Source organism: Copadichromis virginalis, linkage group LG13 (assembly GCF_057382275.1).
Source record: "Copadichromis virginalis isolate Kocher_CV1m ecotype Utaka linkage group LG13, C_Virginalis_male_GT1.1, whole genome shotgun sequence".
NCBI lineage: Eukaryota > Metazoa > Chordata > Actinopteri > Cichliformes > Cichlidae > Copadichromis > Copadichromis virginalis.
The window spans coordinates 9,952,026-9,974,378 of NC_140630.1; the positions used below are offsets into that span (position 1 = coordinate 9,952,026).

The window sequence follows — 22,353 nt, forward strand, 5'->3', positions numbered from 1 at the left end:
AAAATAACTCGAAATTTTGAGAAAATAACTCGAAATTTTGAGAAAATAACTCGAAATTTCGAGTTATGGATACTAGCTTTTTTTGTTTTTTAGTGGCGGAAACGGGCTTCCATAGGTGGGGGGTGGAGCTTTTTTTTTTTTTGTTTAGTTTTTTTGTTTTTGTATTTTTAGAAGTCCAAATATATTCCTTAATTTTAAGTTTTGTTTTTTTTTTTGGTAAGGTTGCTGGATTTGTTTATATTTTAAATCATGCTTATGTTTTGGGGGGTTTTTTGCTGGCAAAAACAAAATCACCAGATTTCACACTTATGTTGTAATATTTTGTAAATAGCCAGCTGTAAGCTATAAAACAATTCTGGGATTGGGGTTACTCGTACTATGTGACAACAATTTATTAGTTTTAATAGGCAACTGTAAAATTAATTTAAAAACCAAAACCATAGCAGCTAAAGCTGAAGTAAAGGATCAGTCTGGAGTATTTCTACATGCTGTGAGCTTCTTTACAGTGTTGCCTTGTGGCATGGCGATCAAGCAGCATTGTACAGGGCTATCACTGCATGCAGAGCTGCAGCGAAGAAAAACGTGCATATATAGGGTTATGGAGGGTTTCTTTTAAATGACTTCTGAAAGCCTTAGTAATAAAATTAAGACCCGCATTTTATCATAAACAAAAATCTTGATAACTGGATTTTAGTCCTGTATTTGACCATTATATTGGCAAAGAATTGTGCTGTTTAAGCTACATCGACAAACACAAAGTTACCCTGCTAAATTTTCAGGAGGAATTACATACTTGCATACACCACAGCAGGATGTTTTTCAAGATTTTTGTGTCTTTGGTATTCTACCAGATTTCATCAGTGTTTGTTTATTGGTTCTCTAGCACCACCATGTGGTGGTGCTAGAGAACCTTTATTTTATTTATATTTTCTTTATTACTATATTTGCAGATTATATGCCTTTTATTATAGTCAGTTTTTAATCAAATTTGCATGGCATGGATTAACTGTCAATGTCATAAGAAACATTTACCTTTAAAATATTTTATTTCACCAAATGAAAGACCTGGGATTTAGTATCACTTTGGTGACCGTGTCCAGGGACAGAGCGGAGAAAAATAAGAACTCTGCAGTTCATTATTCCTTGTTAGGTTATATGTAAGAATTTTAGTGTCACACTAATAAAGGATTTTCAAAGCCTATAAAAATATTAGATCTAAAAATTAAGTATATTGGCTGAACTCTTGATAAAGAGAACATAACCTAACATTTTTTATGTGTAGCTATTTATGAGTCATTACTAAGATGACAGGAGCGTTTAGAAATGACCTTTCTTCATTATCAGAACAATTTGTGAATTACTTGTTTAAACTCTTGTTTGTTGGGTCTCAGTTTCTCTAAAATTATTTTTTTCTTCTTTTTCTCATAAGAAAATTGAGCGTGTGGTGTTTGTTGGGAACTTCCTCCGTATCAACACAGTGTCCACCAAGCTGCTAGCTTATGCCATGGACTACTGGTCCAAAGGCCAACTAAGAGCTCTCTTCCTTGAACACGAGGTGAGCAAACGGCTGTCCTTTTATTAAATTAAAGCGATTGCTTAATGTGTTTATAATAATTATAATCATTATATTTACCCTCAGAAACAAACCACTGGTTGGTTACATGATAAAAGCCTATAAGATATATTTATGTGCTTGTCTTTTTGCTCCAGGGTTACTTTGGAGCTGTGGGAGCACTGATGGAGCTGCTCAAGACAACAGAGGACCCCTGAAGGAAATTCTGTCAGGACAACATCAACTCTTGACAAGACGATGTCACCTGCCCTTGAAGGCCGTGATGTCTTAATGCTGTGACATCATCAACTTTTGAAGCTGCTGAAAGGTCCCATTCGTCGAGGCCACAAAAGGAACACTAAGAGAGAACACAGAAACTGATAAAAGCCATTTTTAATAATTTAACACCTGTAAATAACAATGACCTCTAATATTCATCTCTTAAATTTCCCATCATCCCCCTATCATAGACGTTTAATATTGTAATCTTTTATTTATGGTTTCCATTAATGGGGTCTGCTGATTCGTGTAATCAGCCCTATGTCAGGAAGCAGAGACAAAAAGTATTTTGGTGTATTTTGTTATTGTGTTTGTGTGAATAGCTACTGTAGCATTACATCCTGGGGATAGTAGTGCGCCGGGAAACAATTTGTGCAACAGTTCTTTAAAATGGGATACCTTTGCAGAAGAGTTAACTGCTGAATGAGGGATTTGTACCACCAGCAACTCAAGGAAACATCACCTTTGGGCAGCTGTGGTTGCCGGTTTGTTGCACAAAAAGTAGCCCATTGCTCTACTGTTTCTGCAGAGTGCACTGAAGCCAAAACCTGTTGAGATTCATACTTTACCTGCCTCCTTCAGCTCCAATGGGAAGCAAAAAAACAAACAAACAAAAAACGGTCTTTATTTTGCTCTACTGCATATGGCCTTTGCTTTTTGTTTGTCTCTCCTTTGTCTGCCTATATGTAAGCAAAACTAGCACCACCAGATTGCCATGCATGCATACTCAACCTGCTGAGTTTAGTGTTAGGTGATGGGACCAAGACGTTGTCTTCCAACAGATTGCAGTGCATCATTGATTTCTGTTCTGTTCTGTTCTGATTGGCATCGCCAGAACTACTGTTGAGGACCCAGTCTGACTCGGCTGCTTGTGTTTGTGATGTATGAAATACTTGATCTGATCTTTATATTTATTTCTGTTTTTCTTTAACTTCCCTGTTTTCTGTCAGTGTCAGGAAGATGGAAGCTTCATTCATCCTTTTCTGGCTTTTCTGCCACGCTGATGCCTTGTTTGGGGATTTGTAGTGTGAGTTTAATAAATGTTCAGACTCAGAATCCCAACATAAAAAATAGTTAGCTGATGATGCAAAGGTAAAGTGTCAGTTTGGGGGAGACAGCTAGAAGTCATCCCAACATGTTAGACTGTTTACCATTCTGGTGCCGACACTGTTGGTAGCTGTTTTAGGTTTGGACCATTAATTGTATTTTCCCCCAAACCCCAATTACTCATCTCTAAAAACAAGCACTTACAGAATTTTAAGAGTTGCCCAACATTCCCAAGAATTTTAAACAGGTACTTTATGCTTGCTGTGAAACAACCATAAAAACCTGGAAAATATCCAAATCCAAATTGTCTAAATTGAAATAATTGGTGAGTATTAGCCACAATTATGTGGTAGACTTTAAACAGAGAATGGGCTTCATATGCTATTGCTGCCTGTTTGCACTGATCTAAGTCTATATTGACACTAGAACTATAAACAAGTCTATTTTTAACACTTAGGGTAATACCCATAGGATCAGAGACTCAGACCCTTTGAACCGAGAGCCAGTCCAGATTTCTGCACTGAGGTAACCGGGGCTGAAATAACACACTTGTATATTTATCATATACTTGAAAATGGCACATAGAGCTTTAATATGTAATAATTTAGCATTGCCATTTTTTTAAAGGAAACATAGCGTGATCTGCGATTATTTGAGAATGCTGAAACTTAGTTAACATGAGCGCATGTTTGCATGGACACAGGAAAGGTTTGTGTTATTTACTAAGCTTAGAAACAACAGTTGTAGGGAGTCCCACTACTAGTAAGTTTTCCATTTGCTATAAGAATTGTATAGTGTTTTTCGAGAAACAGACCACAAGTGTATTACGCTGTTATGTCCCACCCATCTTCACTTCCTAGCCTGAACCTTTCCAGCCTTTCTTTTTATCATAAAAGCAGCTGAGCTATAAAGCTGGGCAAAGCAGGAAATACTGTCCACTGTTTTATATTAGGCGTAACTGTCTACCTGCCTTTACTCTCCCGAATAGGAACTATGCGCTTTACGCAATCTTGAGTTAGTCGTCGCTTAATTCGCCTTCAATCATTAGACTTTTTATCAACACTCACACTTCCAGCTGTGTTCAGTATTGCGGATTTTTGTGAAAATCTTACCTACAGTACCTGAATAACACAGATATAAACTTAAAATTACAAGGGTAAAATCCTAAGGATCTAGCTTAATGTAGCCTACTAAAGTATTCTGAACATTTTATTGACAAATATTGTCCCCACTTCACCATCTAACACAGCGGTCCCCAACCTTTTTTGCGCCACGGACCGGTTTATGCCCGACAATATTTTCATGGACCGGCCTTTAAGGTGTCGCGGATAAATACAACAAAATAAAACCAGTACCGGTACCGAAAAAAAGAAAATTTATTCATAACGCGTGAAAAGACCCAGGAAAACCAAGTAAACGATAACAAAATAACGCTGAAAACCGATAAAACCCCTGAAAACGATACATTTCACACCTGAGCCTCAACTCTCGCGGCCCGGTACCAAACGACTCACAGACCGGTCCGAGGCCCGGGGGTTGGGGACGCTGATCTAACATACACACTGACTACACTTTGACCCTGACCCTTAAGCTGCTTTGCTGATCTGTTTGTGTTTAACACATAGGAGGGTAGGATCATAGACCACTTTTTGTGAAACGTTTATTTTAAACTGACACCCATAGTGCAATAACATCTAAAAAGATTTTCTTGTGAATTGAAAATGCATCATTGTTTCCCATTTGGTGATTGAACAGAATCAAAATAGATAATTATACTTTTTTTGTGACAAATGGTTTGGGTTATCTGTCTCATTGTAGTTCAGCCAGTGTGATTCATACTAAAAGTTTGTATTCAATTTCTGCTGAAAGGTTAACAGGCTTTATAAGCTTTGTAATGGCTTGAACAATGTAAATGCCGTCACTTATGCAAGTGTTTTGAGTAACAGTGTAGTGAAATAATGGAGGCATAATATTGTGAAGAGAGGTTTTGCAATTGCTTCCTCAAAAATGATCAAGGTTTCCTGATGTTTTCTTTTAGCTGTGATGACACTGCAAACTGTGACACAAGCTATGCTTTCTTCTCTGTGTGTTTTTCTTTTTCTGTTTTCCCCCCTTTGCCTTGTACCAACTGATGTTTGGATGTTAATTAGTGACCTCAATCTGTCAGGTGCCACTCTGCTTTAAAATCAGGCTGGAGTTTGATAACTTGTGCCACCACTTCATTTAATCTAAAAAACCAAATCATTTGCCTTTTAACATGTGTTAGCCTGGTTGCACCGTGTTTGTGTCCTTCAGTTCCCTGCTACTTCACCTCATTTTTACAAGTTTTAAGTTTTACTCTTGCTTTTTTTTTCTCCTTTTCATTTGTACTGTAACAGAAGATTCATTGCAGTTAATACCCATTCAGAGTCTGAATATCAAAGTGTCCACCTGCAGTCCCAAGTGGATCTTGGTACATAAACAACATTAACCTTCAGTGCTAGCTTTGGTTTCCTTTGTTTTTTATTTTATTTTGGTAGAGGTTGTGACTGTCTTTTGTTTTTAATCCTTATTTTTTGTGGCCAGTAAGAAGTGATAATGTGAGTTGGCATCTTTTTGTGTGTGTGTGATTTCAAAATGTCTAAAATGCCTGTTTTGTTTTTTTTGTTTTTGTTTTGTTTTTTGTTTTGTTCTCTATTGATGTTTCCATTGATTTCAGTTGGCACAACAGACCAGTGTAATTGCTTCCAGCCGTCATAATCTGTCAATGTGCAGAAATCTGTGGGAAAGCGTTGAAAGTTTTACTTTTTGAACACATATCACCACTGTCTGCAGAACATTGTTTCGCAGCACAGGGGAACATCTTTTTATGGAAACCAGTGGTTGTATCTTTTTACTTGGTGTTAGGGGAAGCATTTTGAGATGATACATAATCACTGTAGAACATAAATGATATGTTGTTAATTTTACTGTTTACCCCTATATCCCCACTAACAATTGCAAGCTATTACATAATTTTCATACTCCAGAAATTTGAAGCTGGTGTTATAGACTGTTGTGGGATTATGGGATTATATTGAGTTTAGATACGTTTAGTATTGTTGAAACTAACTGGTGTACTTGCATACTGTTGTAGCTTCACTGTTTCTAATGAGAACACTTGCTGGGTTTTAAATTCTTCAGATAAAATGTTTATGGAACTGCATCATGCTGTAGATAAAATGTGAAACAAGAATTAAGTCCTTTTAAGGAAATGAACTACTAAGTGGTGGGTTTTTCTGTTATCATAAGTGATCAGTGTGGGTCTCTGTCTGCTTTCACAGCAGTCTGAATTTAGAGTTTGCTGTTTGAACATCACTAACACTTTTTTGGTGTTTTATTTCCCATAGGAAGGGACCATCTGTATTCAGACCAGTATGTATTTCTATGTACTGTACAGAGTCTTGGCCTACAGCAGGAGTCCCCAATCTCAGTCTATGAGGGCCGGTGTCCCTGCAGGTTTTAGATCTCACCCTGGGTCAACACACCTGAATCACATGATTAGTTCATTACCAGGCCTCTGGAGAACTGAAGACATGTTGAGAAAGTAATTTATCCATGTAAATCAGCTGTGATGGATCAAGGACACATCTAAAACCTGCAGGGACACTGGCCCTCGTGGACTGGGATTGGGGACCCCTGGCTTACAGTGTCCACTGAACTGCAAATCTTATGTAATCATAGTGAAATCTAACCAACAAGCTATGCAGTATCTCGTCTGTTGATATCTTTATCCCCACGTCTCTTCTTCAATACCTACCAGAGTTGATTTGACTTGATGTTACTCTAAAAGATATGCAACCCTGTTAGCTTTTCCTTCTGAGAAATCCTGTTTGAATCTTGACAGAGAGTGAGTTTCTCCTCCTGAAGTTTCTGTCCTGCTAATTTAGTTAACACTAATCAAGGTGGATGCTCGTAATCAGGATGTTTCAGACCCAATTATGCAGCAGAAGAAGCTCTTTTTCTTTTCTTTTTTTTCCAGATGTGTGTGACAGTTATTTTTGAATGGTGCCAGGTGTTCTTCTAATCCAGTCTATCATGTTGGATGGATGTTTGAGGGGGAAAAGTATTTTAAATGTCCTGGAGCTCTGTAGTGTTAGTGAAACCTAATATTAAATACAAGCCACTGTGATGACATGTTCCTCTGACCTTTTGCTTGTCTAATATCTTTCACACCATTTTCCTAACATTTCCTCAGAGGTTGTTAATCTGGTCGAACATCCTGGTACAAGAAGACATCCAGCCTTTTAACTGTTTTCTGGAATGCTTGACTGGCGGGGCAGATATTGTGTATTTGATTGTACAGAGATTTTGTAAATATTAATATGATATATTCTACACCAGCAATCTGTCCGTTGATAAAGTTGTTTTAACTGTTCAGAGCCAGGTTTCCCAAGCACGACTCACAATCCCAATGCAGACAGAAAATGCATCATGACAAGACAGAGTTATTACCTTTGCTAATAATTCTATTGGGGCTGTAATTTAAAACTGTTGGCTAATTGTGCTGTGACTGATTAGATTAACTAGATACTAAGTTTTGTGACATTAACATGTAATTGTGTTAAATTTGCTAATTGGATATAGAATTAATATATATATATATACATTTTACATTTATTACCACTTGTTTGTATACATTTCCCCATTGAATTCAAATCCATTTTGCTTCTTTACCAAGGTTATTTCTTAATCTAAGTTCAACTTAACATTAGGTGGCGATGAAAGATGTAGTTGTTGAATCAAAGCTTGTTTGGATGCTCTTTGGTGGCCTCAGTGGGGGGGGTTGCCTGTTTTCTGTCTGCTGGATTTCAGTGCTGGTTGTTCACCTTGGCTCGCCTGCATTTGGGAAGTTTTGGGAATCCCAGTGCTGGTTGTCAGCGTCAGTTCTGCTGCTGCTTTTAACTCTGATTTGGGGGGGAAATGGTTTTTAAAAAGTCAGTTTAAAAAAATGGCTCCCTGCCTTGTGCAATGTGTATGTACTGAAGTGAAGAGATTTTTTTTTTTTTTCTAAAGAGAAATAAAACTAAAACTGGATGAGATTTTTTCTGGATATTTCTTTATTGACCTCGAATGAAAGGTACACTGCAATCTATACAGAAAAAAGATGAAAAGCATGAAGTAGTTAGGAAAAAAACGCTAATAAACTATAGCTAGTTTAAAGGTGAAAGCTACAATTAGAGTCCGTAACTATTTATTTATTTGTTATTTTTTATTTTAAAAAAAAATTTTTTTTTCAAGCTGACTGGATGAGATCTCATCCCGTGGGGTCAAAATGATCATGAGAACGGTGAGCAAAGATCCCAGAACCACACGGGGGGACCTGGTGAATGACCTGCAGAGAGCTGGGACCAAAGTAACAAAGGTCACCATCAGTAACACACTACAACGGCAGGGAATCAAATCCCGCAGTGCCAGACGTGTTCCGCTGCTGAAGCCAGTGCATGTCCAGGCCCGTCTGAAGTTTGCCAGAGAGCACATGGATGATACAACAGAGGATTGGGAGAATGTCATGTGGTCAGATGAAACCAAAGTAGAACTTTTTGGTATAAACTCAACTCGTCGTGTTTGGAGGAAGAAGAATACTGAGTTGCATCCCAAGAACACCATACCTACTGTGAAGCATGGGGGTGGAAACATCATGCTATGGGGCTGTTTTTCTGCCAAGGGGACAGGACGACTGATCCGTGTTAAGGACAGAATGAATGGGGCCATGTATCGTGAGATTTTGAGCCAAAACCTCCTTCCATCAGTGAGAACTTTGAAGATGAAACGAGGCTGGGTCTTCCAACATGACAATGATCCAAAACACACCGCCCGGGCAACGAAGGAGTGGCTCCGTAAGAAGCATTTGAAAGTCCTGGAGTGGCCTAGCCAGTCTCCAGACCTCAACCCCATAGAAAATCTGTGGCGGGAGTTGAAAGTCCGTGTTGCTCGGCGACAGCCCCAAAACATCACTGCTCTCGAGAAGATCTGCATGGAGGAATGGGCCAAAATACCAGCTACTGTGTGTGCAAACCTGGTAAAGACCTATAGTAAACGTTTGACCTCTGTTATTGCCAACAAAGGTTATGTTACAAAGTATTGAGTTGTATTTTTGTTATTGACCAAATACTTATTTTCCACCCTGATTTATGAATAAATTCTTTACAAATCCTACCATGTGGATTCATGGATTTTTTTTTCACATTCTGTCTCTCACAGTTGAAGTGTACCTCTGGTGCAAATTACTGACCTCTGTCATCATTTTAGGTGGGGGAACTTGCACAATCGGTGGCTGACTAAATACTTTTTTGCCCCACTGTACATAAAATGAGATGCTGAGCTTCTTTAGAATAAAATCTGCAAAAATACTGCACTCTGCCAGAGGGGGTGCTGCAGATTCATACAGGTTAATGAGTTTCTGAACATAAATTTCTGAACATATTTCTGAACATAAAACATATATAAATAGATACAGATCTGTATGCACTGGGACTGAATATTAAAGTGGGCGTCCAGTGTATCTCCACTAAAATATTTCGGCAGGCATTCATTGGTAAGTCAGGGCGAAAATTGGCAAAACAATCCACCTCTGGGAGAAAACATTTTAAAATCAATTGCAAGACAGATTTGAAAAAACAAATTTTGAACATTTTTAAATATGGCACTGCAAAAAAGTGAAAATAAAAAAATAAAAAAATACATATATTTTTTCATTATTATAAAAACCCAGCGGTATATTAGCTGGCAGATATTATTACAATTGTTTGCCGACCACTATCGGCAAACAATTGTAATTTACGTGCCAATAAATACAAATTTTACAAGTAAAAAGTCGGTGGAAGAAACGCCTTTCGGCCATGTTAAAAGAGTTGACTTTGCATACACAAAACATAGATCTGAGCAGAGTTGGGTAACGAGAAAAAGACTCATTTACGTGTTGTTGTGACATTAAAAAACGTTTAGGGTCGTTGTAAGTACTCATAACTAAATACACACAACAAATGCTTGGGAATCTGCTGGTTTCGTGTACCTGAAAAAACAATATTATTTTTACTGTTATCACTATTGTTGCGTGCATAGCGTTTTGTGTAAGTCTAAAAAAACTCATCTTCAGTCCTCCAATGGCGGAAGCGTAGCTCCACTGCAGCGTGCTGATGCGTCGAAGGATCAGCCAATTAGCTTCCACTTCTTCAATGGAAGTTCTCTGTGTTACTGATGAACACTTGAGTCATGGAACGGTGACGGAGGGGAGCGGAGATTATCTGGAGGCTGTAAGCAAACACCCGTACTTCTCACTTGTTTTGTGTTTTAGTCTTGTTCAGTACTGCTCTGCTGTTTCTGTTCCTGCTCGTTTTTCTTTCCAGTTCCATTCCTTGACCCTCTAACCCACATAGGCTATGTGTTGATGTTTACTCTGTTTTGACTTGTACTGCAAAAGGCTGCTGCGAAAAACAGCAGAAAAAATGCATTTACCTGAAAAAACAAAGCATGCTTTTAGATGACAGTCATAATAAATGAATTGTACTAATTTACATTTCTTATGGATGCTTTCCCCTTTTTGTTTTCAAATGAATATAAAGTGAAATCAAATATTCTGTGGCCACATTTTACAACAAATTACAGTCTTCAATGACTTAATGTAAACTTTTTAGTGTTTCAGAGCCAAAAGGTTTGCATTTTACTGCAGGGTGGAATTTCTGTGTTTCCTACGTTTGCTGGTAGCACAGGCATGCAGACTAAAAACCTGTTATTTTGTCAAGATAACATTTTGAGCAACATATGACATAACAAAAGAAGCTGCACACAAACCTTTGGACAAACACATGAGTGGAGTTGCAAAAGCACAGATAGGCCAAGTGCAATACTTTACATTTTAGTCTCTTGTTAAGGTTTTAATTGTCTGTTTTTTTTCTGGTGTTTTATTTTGAAGGTTTGCTGTTCTACTGGCTATTCTGTTGTATTTGTCACCACACATAAAGCTAAGACCCAGGAGCTGATTTGTAAACACAAATTTAGCTAATGTGAAACCTGGAGCTTAAGAAATGGAAAATACACATTTTGCATATCAACACAATCTGACATCGCACAGACTTTGTACTCAGGAGCTGGCAGGTTAAAGACTGGCTAATGTTCTCAGCTGATCCTCGCCTGTGAATCGAGTTGGCTAATCATATATAGGGTTCACTATTTAAGCTGTTTGAACCTGCCCATATCTCTTGCACTGCTGCAAGCTGTTTTGCAACACACTTCGACCCCATCCCTTGCTTTCATGCAATATTTAAATAAATAAATATCATATTGGTATCTTTCTACCTGCCTACAACAGAGCCATAACAACACATATAAATTACTTCAGGTAGAAATGACAGTCCCATACTAAAAATATACAAAAGTTTTAACTTAAAGGATCTAAGTGAACTACATATGCACCGTTTGTGGCATTTGCATGGTCAGTGTTTACAATAAATGTACTTTGTTTGAGTTTCTTGACCTACTTTTCAACCATGAAATCTGTGAAGTCGGTAACTAAAACAACTGACTCTAAACTCTAAAGGCCATTATGGTGTCCAAAAAGACTACATCATCTTTCTTTGTTTTTTGTTATTAAAATGTTCAGTAATTGCTTCTTTTGACTGCTCCCATATTAGGAAGGGGTTGGCACAGACTTTTACGCTGCAGCCATCCTTCCTGACACAACCCTCCCAGGGATTTGTGTCTCCTACTGGTATGTGAATGTGTAATAAAAAAGTTTTACGCTGTGTATTTATGTGACATAACAATAACAAATACATAGGAAAATAGGTTTAATGTTATACTTATTGATAATGTAATTTCTACAATTTCTCAGGAGGTGGCAGAAGGCACACCGACAAATGAGGGTGATTTAAGAGACATGTAACAGACAGGTTTGCTGACATCAGCTGGTTCTGTAAATGGCTGGAGGGATGGCAGTTACCAAGCAGGAGACACTTGAAGGAGGCAAAAGTGCATCTGGAGTCCAGACCGAGCCTGAAGGAGGCTGGGGTTGGATGATTGTCGCTGGTTGTTTTCTCGCTACCATCTGCACCCGAGCAGTAACCAGGTACCAGTCCTCACTTTGAAGCTAATTATGCTTAAAAACTACAAAATCGCTTATCCATAGATTTTGCTGTGATTTTCCCATTGTCACTACTGGGCACACTCTTTATATGCTTGTGATACAGCTTCCATTTAGTATTTCACTGTATGATTTAATCTGTTATTAATTTAAGAGCACCAGGCCAACAGCAAATTATTTCCACTCGTTGGTGCACTTAAATCTTTATTCTCCACAAACTACTCAACATGACTTCACCTCCAGGTGTACAAAGCTCCAGCTTAGCCTTTTGTAGCAGGTGTAGGATTATTACTATGCAATATGCAGTTTTGACATGTAGCTGTACTTAGCAAGACTTTATGTTCTTAGATTATTAACACCTCAAAGTTATTACTTGGCAATAATCCATTCTGACTCACTTCCAAGGTTTAAGCGTCTCAGCAGCCATATTTTTTTTTCTACTAAGACTTTGAAATCCTGCAGAGATGTTTCCACATTTACGTCACTGTACATTACTTTCACAGGTCTGCCACAATCTGGTGTTTGGCTTTAATTGAAGGTTATCTCTAGATTTACACTATAGAAACTGACTGGGTGAACAAACTGGGTGAAATGTGTAATTTTTAAAAAAAGTGACCTGTATAGTTTACAGCATGTGCTGGGAAGAAGACGTTTGGTGAAGTGTTGTGTTTTTCCATGTAATTTACTAACATGTTCTTTATAATACTCAGTATTTCCCAACCACCCCAGCTCACGCAGGACATAATGTCACTTGCCATATATCTCAATAGATAATATAATCTTTCAACCCTGTGAGGTCACCCCTATAGTTTACATTTGATTTTGAAACCGTAGATTTTCCTGGGGGGAAAAAATATGTTTTTTTGTTTTGTTTTTTAACACCTAACAGGATGTTAGAGAAAACGTCTTAGCTTGTAAAATTGAAGAACAAAGCCATTCATCCTCTAGTTTGTTTCTCTGCCTGAAATAAAAGCTAACATTGCTAAAGCTTTTGTAGTACTGGCAAACAAAGTACAAGAAATGAAAAAGTGTGTAATGATGAAAATAATAATGCATCGAATTCTGTTTTAATGTGAATTTTATCAAGGCGGTGAGTGATTTACAGCACTGTTCTTGTCTGAGGCTTCAAGAACAAGAAGTCCTGCCTGGTGTTAAGTAACAGACAGCAAGGGTGAATAAAAATACAGGTCATGGAGTGCAGAGCCCTCCAACTGTTTGATATAAATGCCTGTCATAACCTGATAAACATTATATTGGTTGCCAAGTCTGACAGACTAGGATTTGGCAAGTATTAAATAGTCTAATTAATATTGCATTTGGCCCAAATTATCACCCAAAGTTAATATATACATGATATAGATAGTGGATGTAAGATCCCATCTTAAACTGACCTGAAGATACGGTGTTAGCCCAACTGACAGACTAATTATGTTTTATCTGTTCTTCGATATGAAGACTTTCTCTTTTCTTATTGACTTAATGTAATAAACCTCTTTGAAGTTGTTATTGAGGAAAGCTACTAATCCTATTATCATCAGTTTATTGCTTTATTTCACTCTTCCTTATTCATGTCACAAACAATCTCTCTGTATGCAGATGTGTCTCCATGTTCTTTGTTGAGTTTCAAATGCACTTTGAGAAGGATTACTCCAACACGGCCTGGATCCACAGCCTGATAGACTCCACCACTATGCTTTGTGGTAAGATGATCATTTGCACCAGTTATCAAAAGCACTTCAAAGGCTAACAGTGTATATTGGGCGATCGTGGCTCAAGAGTCGGGAGTTCGCCTTGTAATCGGAAGGTTGCCGGTTCGAGCCCCGGCTTGGACAGTCTCGGTCGTTGTGTCCTACACTTCACCCGTTGCCTACTGGTGGTGGTCAGAGGGCCCAGTGGCGCCAGTGTCCGGCAGCCTCGCCTCTGTCAGTGCGCCCCAGGGTGGCTGTGGCTACGATGTAGCTTGCCATCACCAGTGTGTGAATGGGTGGATGACTGGTTGTGTAAAGTGCTTTGGGGTCCTTAGGGACTAGAAAAGCGCTATACAAATACAGGTCATTTTTTAAAATTTTTATATTCTTATCAAACCATACACAAGTTAGGAGGGTATAGTTTGGCCAGAAGGGGAAGAAACAAATCTTGTTGCGATTAACAGGCGTCTACACAAACTTGCTTTCCTTTTGAAAATGAGGCATTAATTGGAAAGAAAATCTTATGAATAAAACAAATCTACTGAAACTGTCTCTGCAGCTCCTCTGGGCAGCTTTCTTGGGAACCGTCTGTCCTGCAGAGCTACAGTGATTCTCGGAGGCATGCTGTCATCTGCTGGTCTGATTATCAGCTCCTTCGCTAACAGCCTGGAGTATCTTTATATGTCTCTGGGTGTCCTCACAGGTACATGTTCATGATACTCGGCTGTTATCTGTTATCTGTTGTGTACTGCAGATAACAGTTAACAGCCGCATGGGGGACTGCAGCAGTACTCCATGTGCACACGATCCTGTACACACATATCTAACATACACAGCATGATCTTAAATGTAAGCACAGAAGATTAAATGGTAACAGCCATGCGTCAACAGGGAACCTGCCTGGTTGTTGGAGATCTTGTCAAAATCATCTGGAAGGCTCCTGATTGTCATGGAGGGACAATGATGCCACCCACATTGCCAATGCATTAAAAGCATACCTGGATAGAAAAACACGCAGTGTAACATAAGTCATGGACAGAGCCCAAACCTCAACATTATTGAAGCATTGTGGGATCATCTTTATAGTGAATTAGGGCTGCCACGATTAGTCGACTAGTCACGATTACGTCGACTATCAAAATCGTCGACGACTGATTTAATAGTCGACGCGTCGTTTGAAGCTTTGAAAGATCACAAAAGATGCAGGAATAAGTAGTAGGATTTAAGCGTGTAATAACGGACTGAAACAGAAGATGGCAGCACTGCATGTACAAGGATGCCAGCTGCCGTTAAGCTGTTAGTTTTAATATTAGTCTTATTATTCTTTCTGTGTCACAAAAAACATATTTTCAGGCGAGAATGTAGCTGTGTAAACCTCAAATATCTGCTCAGTTTATCAAGACACCACATATTTTCAAAAGCGCTCCGACGTTTTCGGAGACGTCTGTTACCCACTAGCTCGATAGCTAGCCGGGGTTACAGGCTCACTAGAGCCCGTGAGAACACCGGACTCCCGGCAAATCGTTTTCAAACCCACTGCCGTCTTTCGCTACTCAGGTTAAACATATATAAGTCACTTAGATAACTTAAAAATTTTATTGTTTGGCCTTTTTTTAGTATTTTATTTGTTCCTGAGTAAATCGGTTTGGCTGAGATTAAAGTTATAGTTTTTACACAGCTGAATAAACATCAAGCAGGCAACTGATCATCAGAAGTGTGAGATGCTCGAGAATATACTCCGGTGTGCTGTTATATTTTAGATAGCAAGGAATTTGTTAAACTTTACCGAAACAATCTGCAAATTTCATTAAAATTTAATAAACACTATCATCTTGTCTTTACTTTTAGTTAGCACATACCTTAAACACTTAAAGCTGTAAGCTAATGATAGTTATATAAGAGCAGATGCATGCTGGTGCAATAAGCTGTACGTTTTACGTCCAATGGATGATGATCTGATTAGTCGACTAATCGCAAAAATAATCGGTGACTAGTCGACTATCAAAATAGTCGTTTGTGGCAGCCCTATAGTGAATGAAACAAAAGGTGGCCAAAGAAGAACTTCAAAAGTCCTTCAAGAAGCCTGGAGAACTATTCTTGAAGATTACTTAAAAGAAATGACAAGAAAGCTTGCCTAAGAGAGTTCAGAATGTGTTGTACATATTCTGCTACTTATATACTGCATTTCCACACATGTCTGTACATTTGATGTGTGGCTCAAGACTTTGACACAGTACTGTACAAACATCTATATACAAAGACACAAGCTACTTTTGACTGGTCGCTACAGCGGGTAGCTACACATGTTTGATTTGGCACATTTTTACTACAGATGGCCTTCAAAGGGTTTGTGGGTTAAACCATTTAACAGAAAGATACCACCGACAGAACCTCAGGGAGCCTCGACCTATATTGTGACCACTTGAAGGGAAAGGGAAACAGTTTTTTTTCACTTGTTAAAAAGGAGAAAAAAACAGAAGCATTTTTACAGGGGAAAATATAATGATATGAGCCGTGAACGTTAATGATGATCTTACTGTGGCGTTTAAATATTGTTATACCAAGTTGCTTTGGGGGAAATATTTGCTAAGTAAATAGCAGATTGTAGAATGGCACATATGAGAGCTTCTGATGAGATTTGGCAACATATGGCAGATCTCCCAAACTACAAAAACCCTTTATTCATTCTCTGCAGGTCTTGGCTTTGCTCTCAGCTACACACCAGCCATAGCGATGGTTGGGAAGTACTTCAGTGAGAGGAAAGCTCTGGCTTATGGCATTGCTCTGTCTGGTAGTGACATCTTTACTTGTCTTCATTTTTCTTTCTTTTCACTGATACTTTATTTTTCTCACCTCACCTGTTCATTCTTCCTTTCACCGTTTCCACCTGTATGTATTTACTGTGTTCCTCTGTGCTTTTTTCAGTCTGCTTTTAAGTTCCTCATCCCATATTCCCCCTTCACTCTTTTCGTGTTTTATTTCATTCCATCAAATCCAATGTTACCTCATCTTTAGGCAGTGGCATTGGGACCTTCCTCCTGGCTCCTGCAGTGCAGCTCCTTATAGAGTATTATTCCTGGAGAGGAGCGCTGCTCATTCTTGGAGCATTTGTGTCCAACTTGTGTGTCTGTGGTGCCCTGATGAGGCCGCTGGAACCAAGAGGAAGTCAAAGGTAAGTTCTTGGGTATTTTGGTGTATTTTACTTGGATATGAAAGAAATATGTTGCCAAAGTAAAACTACTGACAGGTAAAATGGATAACATTATTCATCTCATTACAATGAAATGTTCTTCTGGTAAATGTTACCCAAATGGCAGCTCATGACGCAAAAACTGCTCAAAGAGCCACAGTTGTTTACCCCCAAATTCCAAATATCCCAATTCGATTAACTACCTACAGGATACACTAGGAAAAAAACCTGATCCATCTTGCCACAGATTTAAAAGATCACCTAATCCTTAAAAAATTGAAATCTAATTATTTTCTTATCTTTCTCACTCTATCTGAAGGACATGGGAGAGCAAGCTGACAAAATTTGGGAAAAACTGCATGAAGACAGTGCTGGATTTTAAAGTCCCTGAACAAATATCTGCTGATTGTATCCAAGTGGACCACAAGCAGCTGGATGTAAAGAACTTAAAGGGTCCTCAGGGGCTCCTCATACCAAACGGAACATTGAAAAACTTTGGACTTGAAAAGGGCAAACTAGGTAACATAGCATTTCTTCCAACCCTGGAGCCATCTGATCAGAAGTTAATAGATCTGAAGATAGGGAAATGCTTTTTATTTAGCAACTCACTAACAGACACAATGCTAGGCAACATTGAATTCTCAGATCTTAAGCTACCCAACACGACCGAGGACTTGATATTGGTGGAAAGCATTAGCTTGAGCAAAAACTTGGCAGACATGGATGGAAAGATAGAAGACTCAAAATTTAATGAAGCCAAACAAAGTGACAATAATCCTTTAGTAAACCCTTCATCCAGAGCTCAGTGCTTTTGTTTCAAGTCCAGGGAGGAGTTTGGCTTCCTTTTGATACCTAGCTTCCTGATTTTGTCCATGTCATTCCTGTTTATGGCGTATGGTTGCAGCCCTCCAATAGTTTACCTGGTTCCTTATGCCCTCAGTTTGGGGGTGCAGCCTCAGCATGCTGCTTTACTCATGTCTGTATTTGGAGTCTGTGGAATTGTTGGCAATATCACATTTGGATGGATCACAGATAGGGGGTAAGTATTAACCTGGAGTGTATTTTTGTTAGTTAATAATTAGTTTGTTGTATTAAATTCAAAGTTCAGTGGTGATGGATTTCCTTCGTTCTAGGTGTGTTAGGAGGTTTCGCATGCTGAGCTACACGGTGGCGATGGCCATGGAAGGCCTCTGCTGTATGTTCATGCCTTTCCTTAGCTCCTTCTCCCTTCTCGTGCCTTTTTCCATACTCTATGGGTACTTTGATGGTGCATATGTAGCACTAATACCAGTGGTGACTTCTGACACTGTGGGCTCCACCTATCTCACCTCAGCTTTGGGTGTGGTTTACTTCCTTCATGCCATACCCTACCTGCTCAGCCCTCCCATTGGAGGTAAGGATTCATGAATATACTACAGCAGAGTTAAGAGTCAAACTTTGTTTGTTCATCCTAATTATTCCCCCATGCATGTTCTAGCCTCTATACCAACCTTTTTAGGTCTTTTTTGCCTTCTAGAATCTGCTGTTTGCAAAGAACGAGCAGCTCTCTCCACTTGTTTTTGTTTCATAAGCCATAAGGCACCACCTAATTTTCATTCTTCATGCTTTTACATCCATATTTTCAGAAATAACTGTGCAGAAGTTTGAGCATAAACTCTGTAAAACAATGCCATTTTGGAGGAAAAATAAGTCCTACTTTAAAATATGGATTAAAAAAAAAAAGTGTTTATCTTTTTTCTTTCCTATTTCTCCAGGTTGGTTAGTTGATCGGACGGGAAACTATGCAGCAACTTTCTTCCTCAGTGGGGCTTCCTTTATCTTCAGCTCTGCAGTCCTAGCAGCAGCCATGTTAGTCAGACACTGCCAGAGGTCCAAGTTGAACTCAGCTGCACATTTAAACCCCAGTCACACGGCCGCTGCAGCTCTGCAGAGCATCCTATGACATGTCAACCTTGCTTCTTATTCACTGTCTGCACAGGTGCCGCTGGTCTGTGGGTGTACTAAGATAATAATAATAATGTGTGACTGGGCTAAAGATCAAGAAGCAAGTGGCCAGGAAGGAAAAAATATAGAGTTTTAGTTATTTCACAGTGACATTTTCCTGTTTGTTTGTTTTTTGTTGTTGTTTTGTTTTTTTAATGACTGGATAAATATTTTCTATAGTAATTAACAGTATAGTCTACTAACTGTCTGAAGTAATTTTGCTTTTTAAAAGATGATACTTGAGAAGTGCCTTCCAACATAATTTAAAAATGAAAGTTCCTCATGTCTCTTTATTTCTGTTTTTATATTGAAGACCCGCTGAATGTGAAAATGTAAGCTAATCCTAATTGTTGTTGTTTTTTTTTTGTGTGATTCTACAACTTCACCTCCAAAAAATGTTGGCACGCTGTGAAAAATGTGAATAAAACAGGATTGCATTCATTTGCAACCCACATTTCATTCACAATAGAAAATAGAAAACATATCAAATGTTTAAAGTGACACATTTTACTGTTTCATGAAAAATAGCTCCTTATATTCAATTTGAAGACACAAAAAAATTGTGAAGACTTTAAATACTTGATGTCATATCTTTTCGAATCTGGAAAACCAGTATTGGATGTCTGTTGTCTTTAGGCTCTGAGACAGCACTGCATTGCAAACAGGCATGATTCTGGCATAGAAATCACTACATGGGGTCAGGAAAACTTACAGAAATCATTGTCTGTGAGCACAGTTCACTTTGGCATCCACAAATAGAGGTTAAATATCATGAAAAGTGGAGTCCAGAAAAACTGCTGTCATCTCTGGGTCAAAACTCATTTAAAATTCACTTAAGCAAATGGAAGCCTGTTCTGTGGTCAGATTCATCAAAATTTGAAATGTATGTTTTTTGGAAACCATGAATGCTGCCTCCTCTGAACAGAAGAAGACTGGGACCATCCGGCTAGCTGCCAGCACTCAATTCAAAAACCAGTCCAGTGTCTATAATGGCCATTTGCAATATAGAAAGACACCATCAAGCTTGAAAGGTATGTGCAGATTTTAGAGCATATTTTCCTATCCAGGTGCTGTTATTTCACCTCATCTTTAGGCAGTATTTTCTGCATATTTCAGCAAGACAATGTTAAACTGCATACTCCAGTTATTAGAACAGCATAGCTTCTCAGTAGAAAAGTCAGGGTGCTGAATTTCCCTACTTCAATTCAGCCCTTTTACCGACTAAAAAGATTGGGAGCATAAAGAAATGAAAAAGACTTTATTTATACAGCATCAAATCACAACAACTGTCACCAAGGCGCTTTATATTGTAAGGGAAAGACCTTAGAATACTACATTCAGAGAAAAACGCATCAATCATATGACCCCCTATGAGCAAGCACTTTGGCGACAGTGGGAATGAAAAACTCGCTTTTAACAGGAAGGAACCTCTGGCAGAACCAGGCTCAGGGAGGGGCGGCCGTCTGCTGCGACGGTTGGGGTGACAACACTGCTCTCCTAGAAGTCGAGCAACAGCTCAATTCCCAGACATTTTTCGATTAATGTTAAAACACGAGGGGAAGCTACACAGTGGTAAGCACAGCCCAGTCTCAACTTACTTGACACACATTGCTGCCATCAAAATTAACAATTTTTTTAAAATGATGCATCATATTGATATGTAAAAAAATTTGGAATGTTCTGTTGTGAATAAAAAACGGGTTCACTGCATTCTGTTTCTATTTGCAATTTACGCAGCATCCAAACTTTTCTTGGAAAATTACATCAAGGTTAAGGGGGTTGTTTTTAGCCACCAGGGGGCAGTAGGCCCATGTGTGCACTGTTCACCCTCTGTCACTAAATCATTTAATGCATTTCAAAAAGTTCATTCAAAACAGATGTTCTTGCAGAGACTGCTTATTGATGTGGGGAAGTGTAAATTCAGCTTGAGGAAACCAAAACAACAAAGCAAAATAAATGAAAGTTTACAACCGAAATTCCCTTGTCACCAACAATTATGAAGTCTATGCTGTTTTAGAATGAATCTAAACTAGGACCGTATTTGTGCTGAATGTGCATTGTTTGATCCCTTTATTGGAAAAATAAAGAATACAGAATAGCTATCTTTACAAAAGTGGAAGTCAAATTTAATGTTAGTACAAACTGTAAAAATGGTGACAATTTAAACAGGTTTAAATTTGGACCTTTATGTGTAATAAATAATTCTGTGTGAAAGCAAAATGTCCAGTTAGGGCTTTTGTGAATCATCTGAATGCTGGACATACACTGAATTTGTTTATGATTTGTGGTGTGTTATCTATGGATTTAGAAATGTGCATCGTGTGAGTTGATGCCTGTGCATTCAGGTGTGTGTTTGTTGGTAGGGGTGGTGTGGGGTGGGGGATGTTCACTAAAGAGAACATCCCGTTCTGGGTGTATCCGCCCACACACGGGGAGCCCTGCATTGTTCCGCTGCTGAAACCACCATTTGTGTGTGTGTGTGTCTGTGTGTGTGTGTGTCTGCTGGGTATTTTTTTTCTTCTTTCTTTTCTGCATTCTGAACAGTGACTTTTGTGTGTCTGTCTGTGTGTGTTTACCTATCACACAGTAAATGCATGTGTCTGGCTTTTTAAAAAATTATCAGCACCCTAATATCTTCAGTTATTCTTTGTCATTTTTGTGTTTGTTAAGCCAGAACCAAGTCGTCACACAGAAATGACAATAAATTAAGCATTTTTACGACAAAATACTACACAACTATACTTTTAGATCAAAGGAAAACATCAGTTTATCAATCAATTAAAAATGGTAAATGGCCTGTATTTATATAGCGCTTTACTAGTCCCTAAGGACCCCAAAGCGCTTTACATATCCAGTCATCCATCCATTCACACACACATTCACACACAGGTGATGGCAAGCTACATTGTAGCCACAGCCACTCTGGGGCGCACTGACAGAGGCGAGGCTGCCGGACACTGGCGCCACCAGACCCTCTGACCACCACCAGTAGGCAACGGGTGAAGTGTCTTGCCCAAGGACACAACGACTGAGACTGTCCAAGCCGGGGCTCGAACCGGCAACCTTCCGATTACAAGGCGAACTCCCAACTCTTGAGCCACGATCGACCCAATTATATCAGTATCCGTCAAAAAAAGAATGCCGTCCATAAAAGTATTTTACCTCTACATTTTCACAATGAGCCCACCCGAAACCTTGGCTGATTGTGACCTACATTGTGACATGTTTTCACACCTTGGCAGTGTGATTAGGTAGAGGATCATTAGGGGGTCCATTATCCCTCTGGGGGGGACACTCCCACAGGGCTTAAATCTGGGACTCTCCACCATTTGACCCTAGAACCGAAAAAGCTTCTCGGATGAGAGGTGAAACATCTTCAAACAACTTAAAGAAGTCCAGCGCTTTTCTTTCTGAGCTCCTTAGACCTCTACTTGCAACATAGATTTTGTTGATCTGTCACAAACATCTTTTAACCTTCAGTGTGTGAATGGGTGGATGACTGGATGTGTAAAGC

The 22,353-nt window shown here is 38.9% G+C and overlaps 2 protein-coding genes across 3 annotated transcripts in view; both read left to right on the forward strand.

Annotated features, from left to right (window-relative positions):
- Nucleotides 1-7,938, forward strand: part of pank1a (pantothenate kinase 1a) — a 32,960-nt gene extending 25,022 nt beyond the window's left edge. For both annotated transcript variants that reach the window (XM_085477183.1, XM_085477184.1), the window contains exons 7-8: nt 1,430-1,555; nt 1,711-7,938. In XM_085477183.1, coding sequence (XP_085333309.1) covers nt 1,430-1,555; nt 1,711-1,770 — 186 coding nt within the window. In that variant the 3' untranslated portion in view covers nt 1,771-7,938. The remainder of the gene's footprint in view (nt 1-1,429; nt 1,556-1,710) is intronic.
- A 2,155-nt stretch (nt 7,939-10,093) lies between these two features.
- LOC146695228 (monocarboxylate transporter 12-B-like) lies at nt 10,094-19,350 on the forward strand. Its single transcript, XM_085476709.1, has 10 exons — nt 10,094-10,152; nt 11,530-11,606; nt 11,730-11,963; nt 13,575-13,678; nt 14,226-14,369; nt 16,362-16,457; nt 16,682-16,838; nt 17,176-17,895; nt 17,990-18,249; nt 18,611-19,350. Exons 3-10 carry the CDS (start codon nt 11,815-11,817, stop codon nt 18,796-18,798), a joined length of 1,818 nt encoding a protein of 605 aa, XP_085332835.1. The 5' UTR covers nt 10,094-10,152; nt 11,530-11,606; nt 11,730-11,814; the 3' UTR covers nt 18,799-19,350.
- The last annotated feature ends 3,003 nt before the right edge of the window (nt 19,351-22,353 follow it).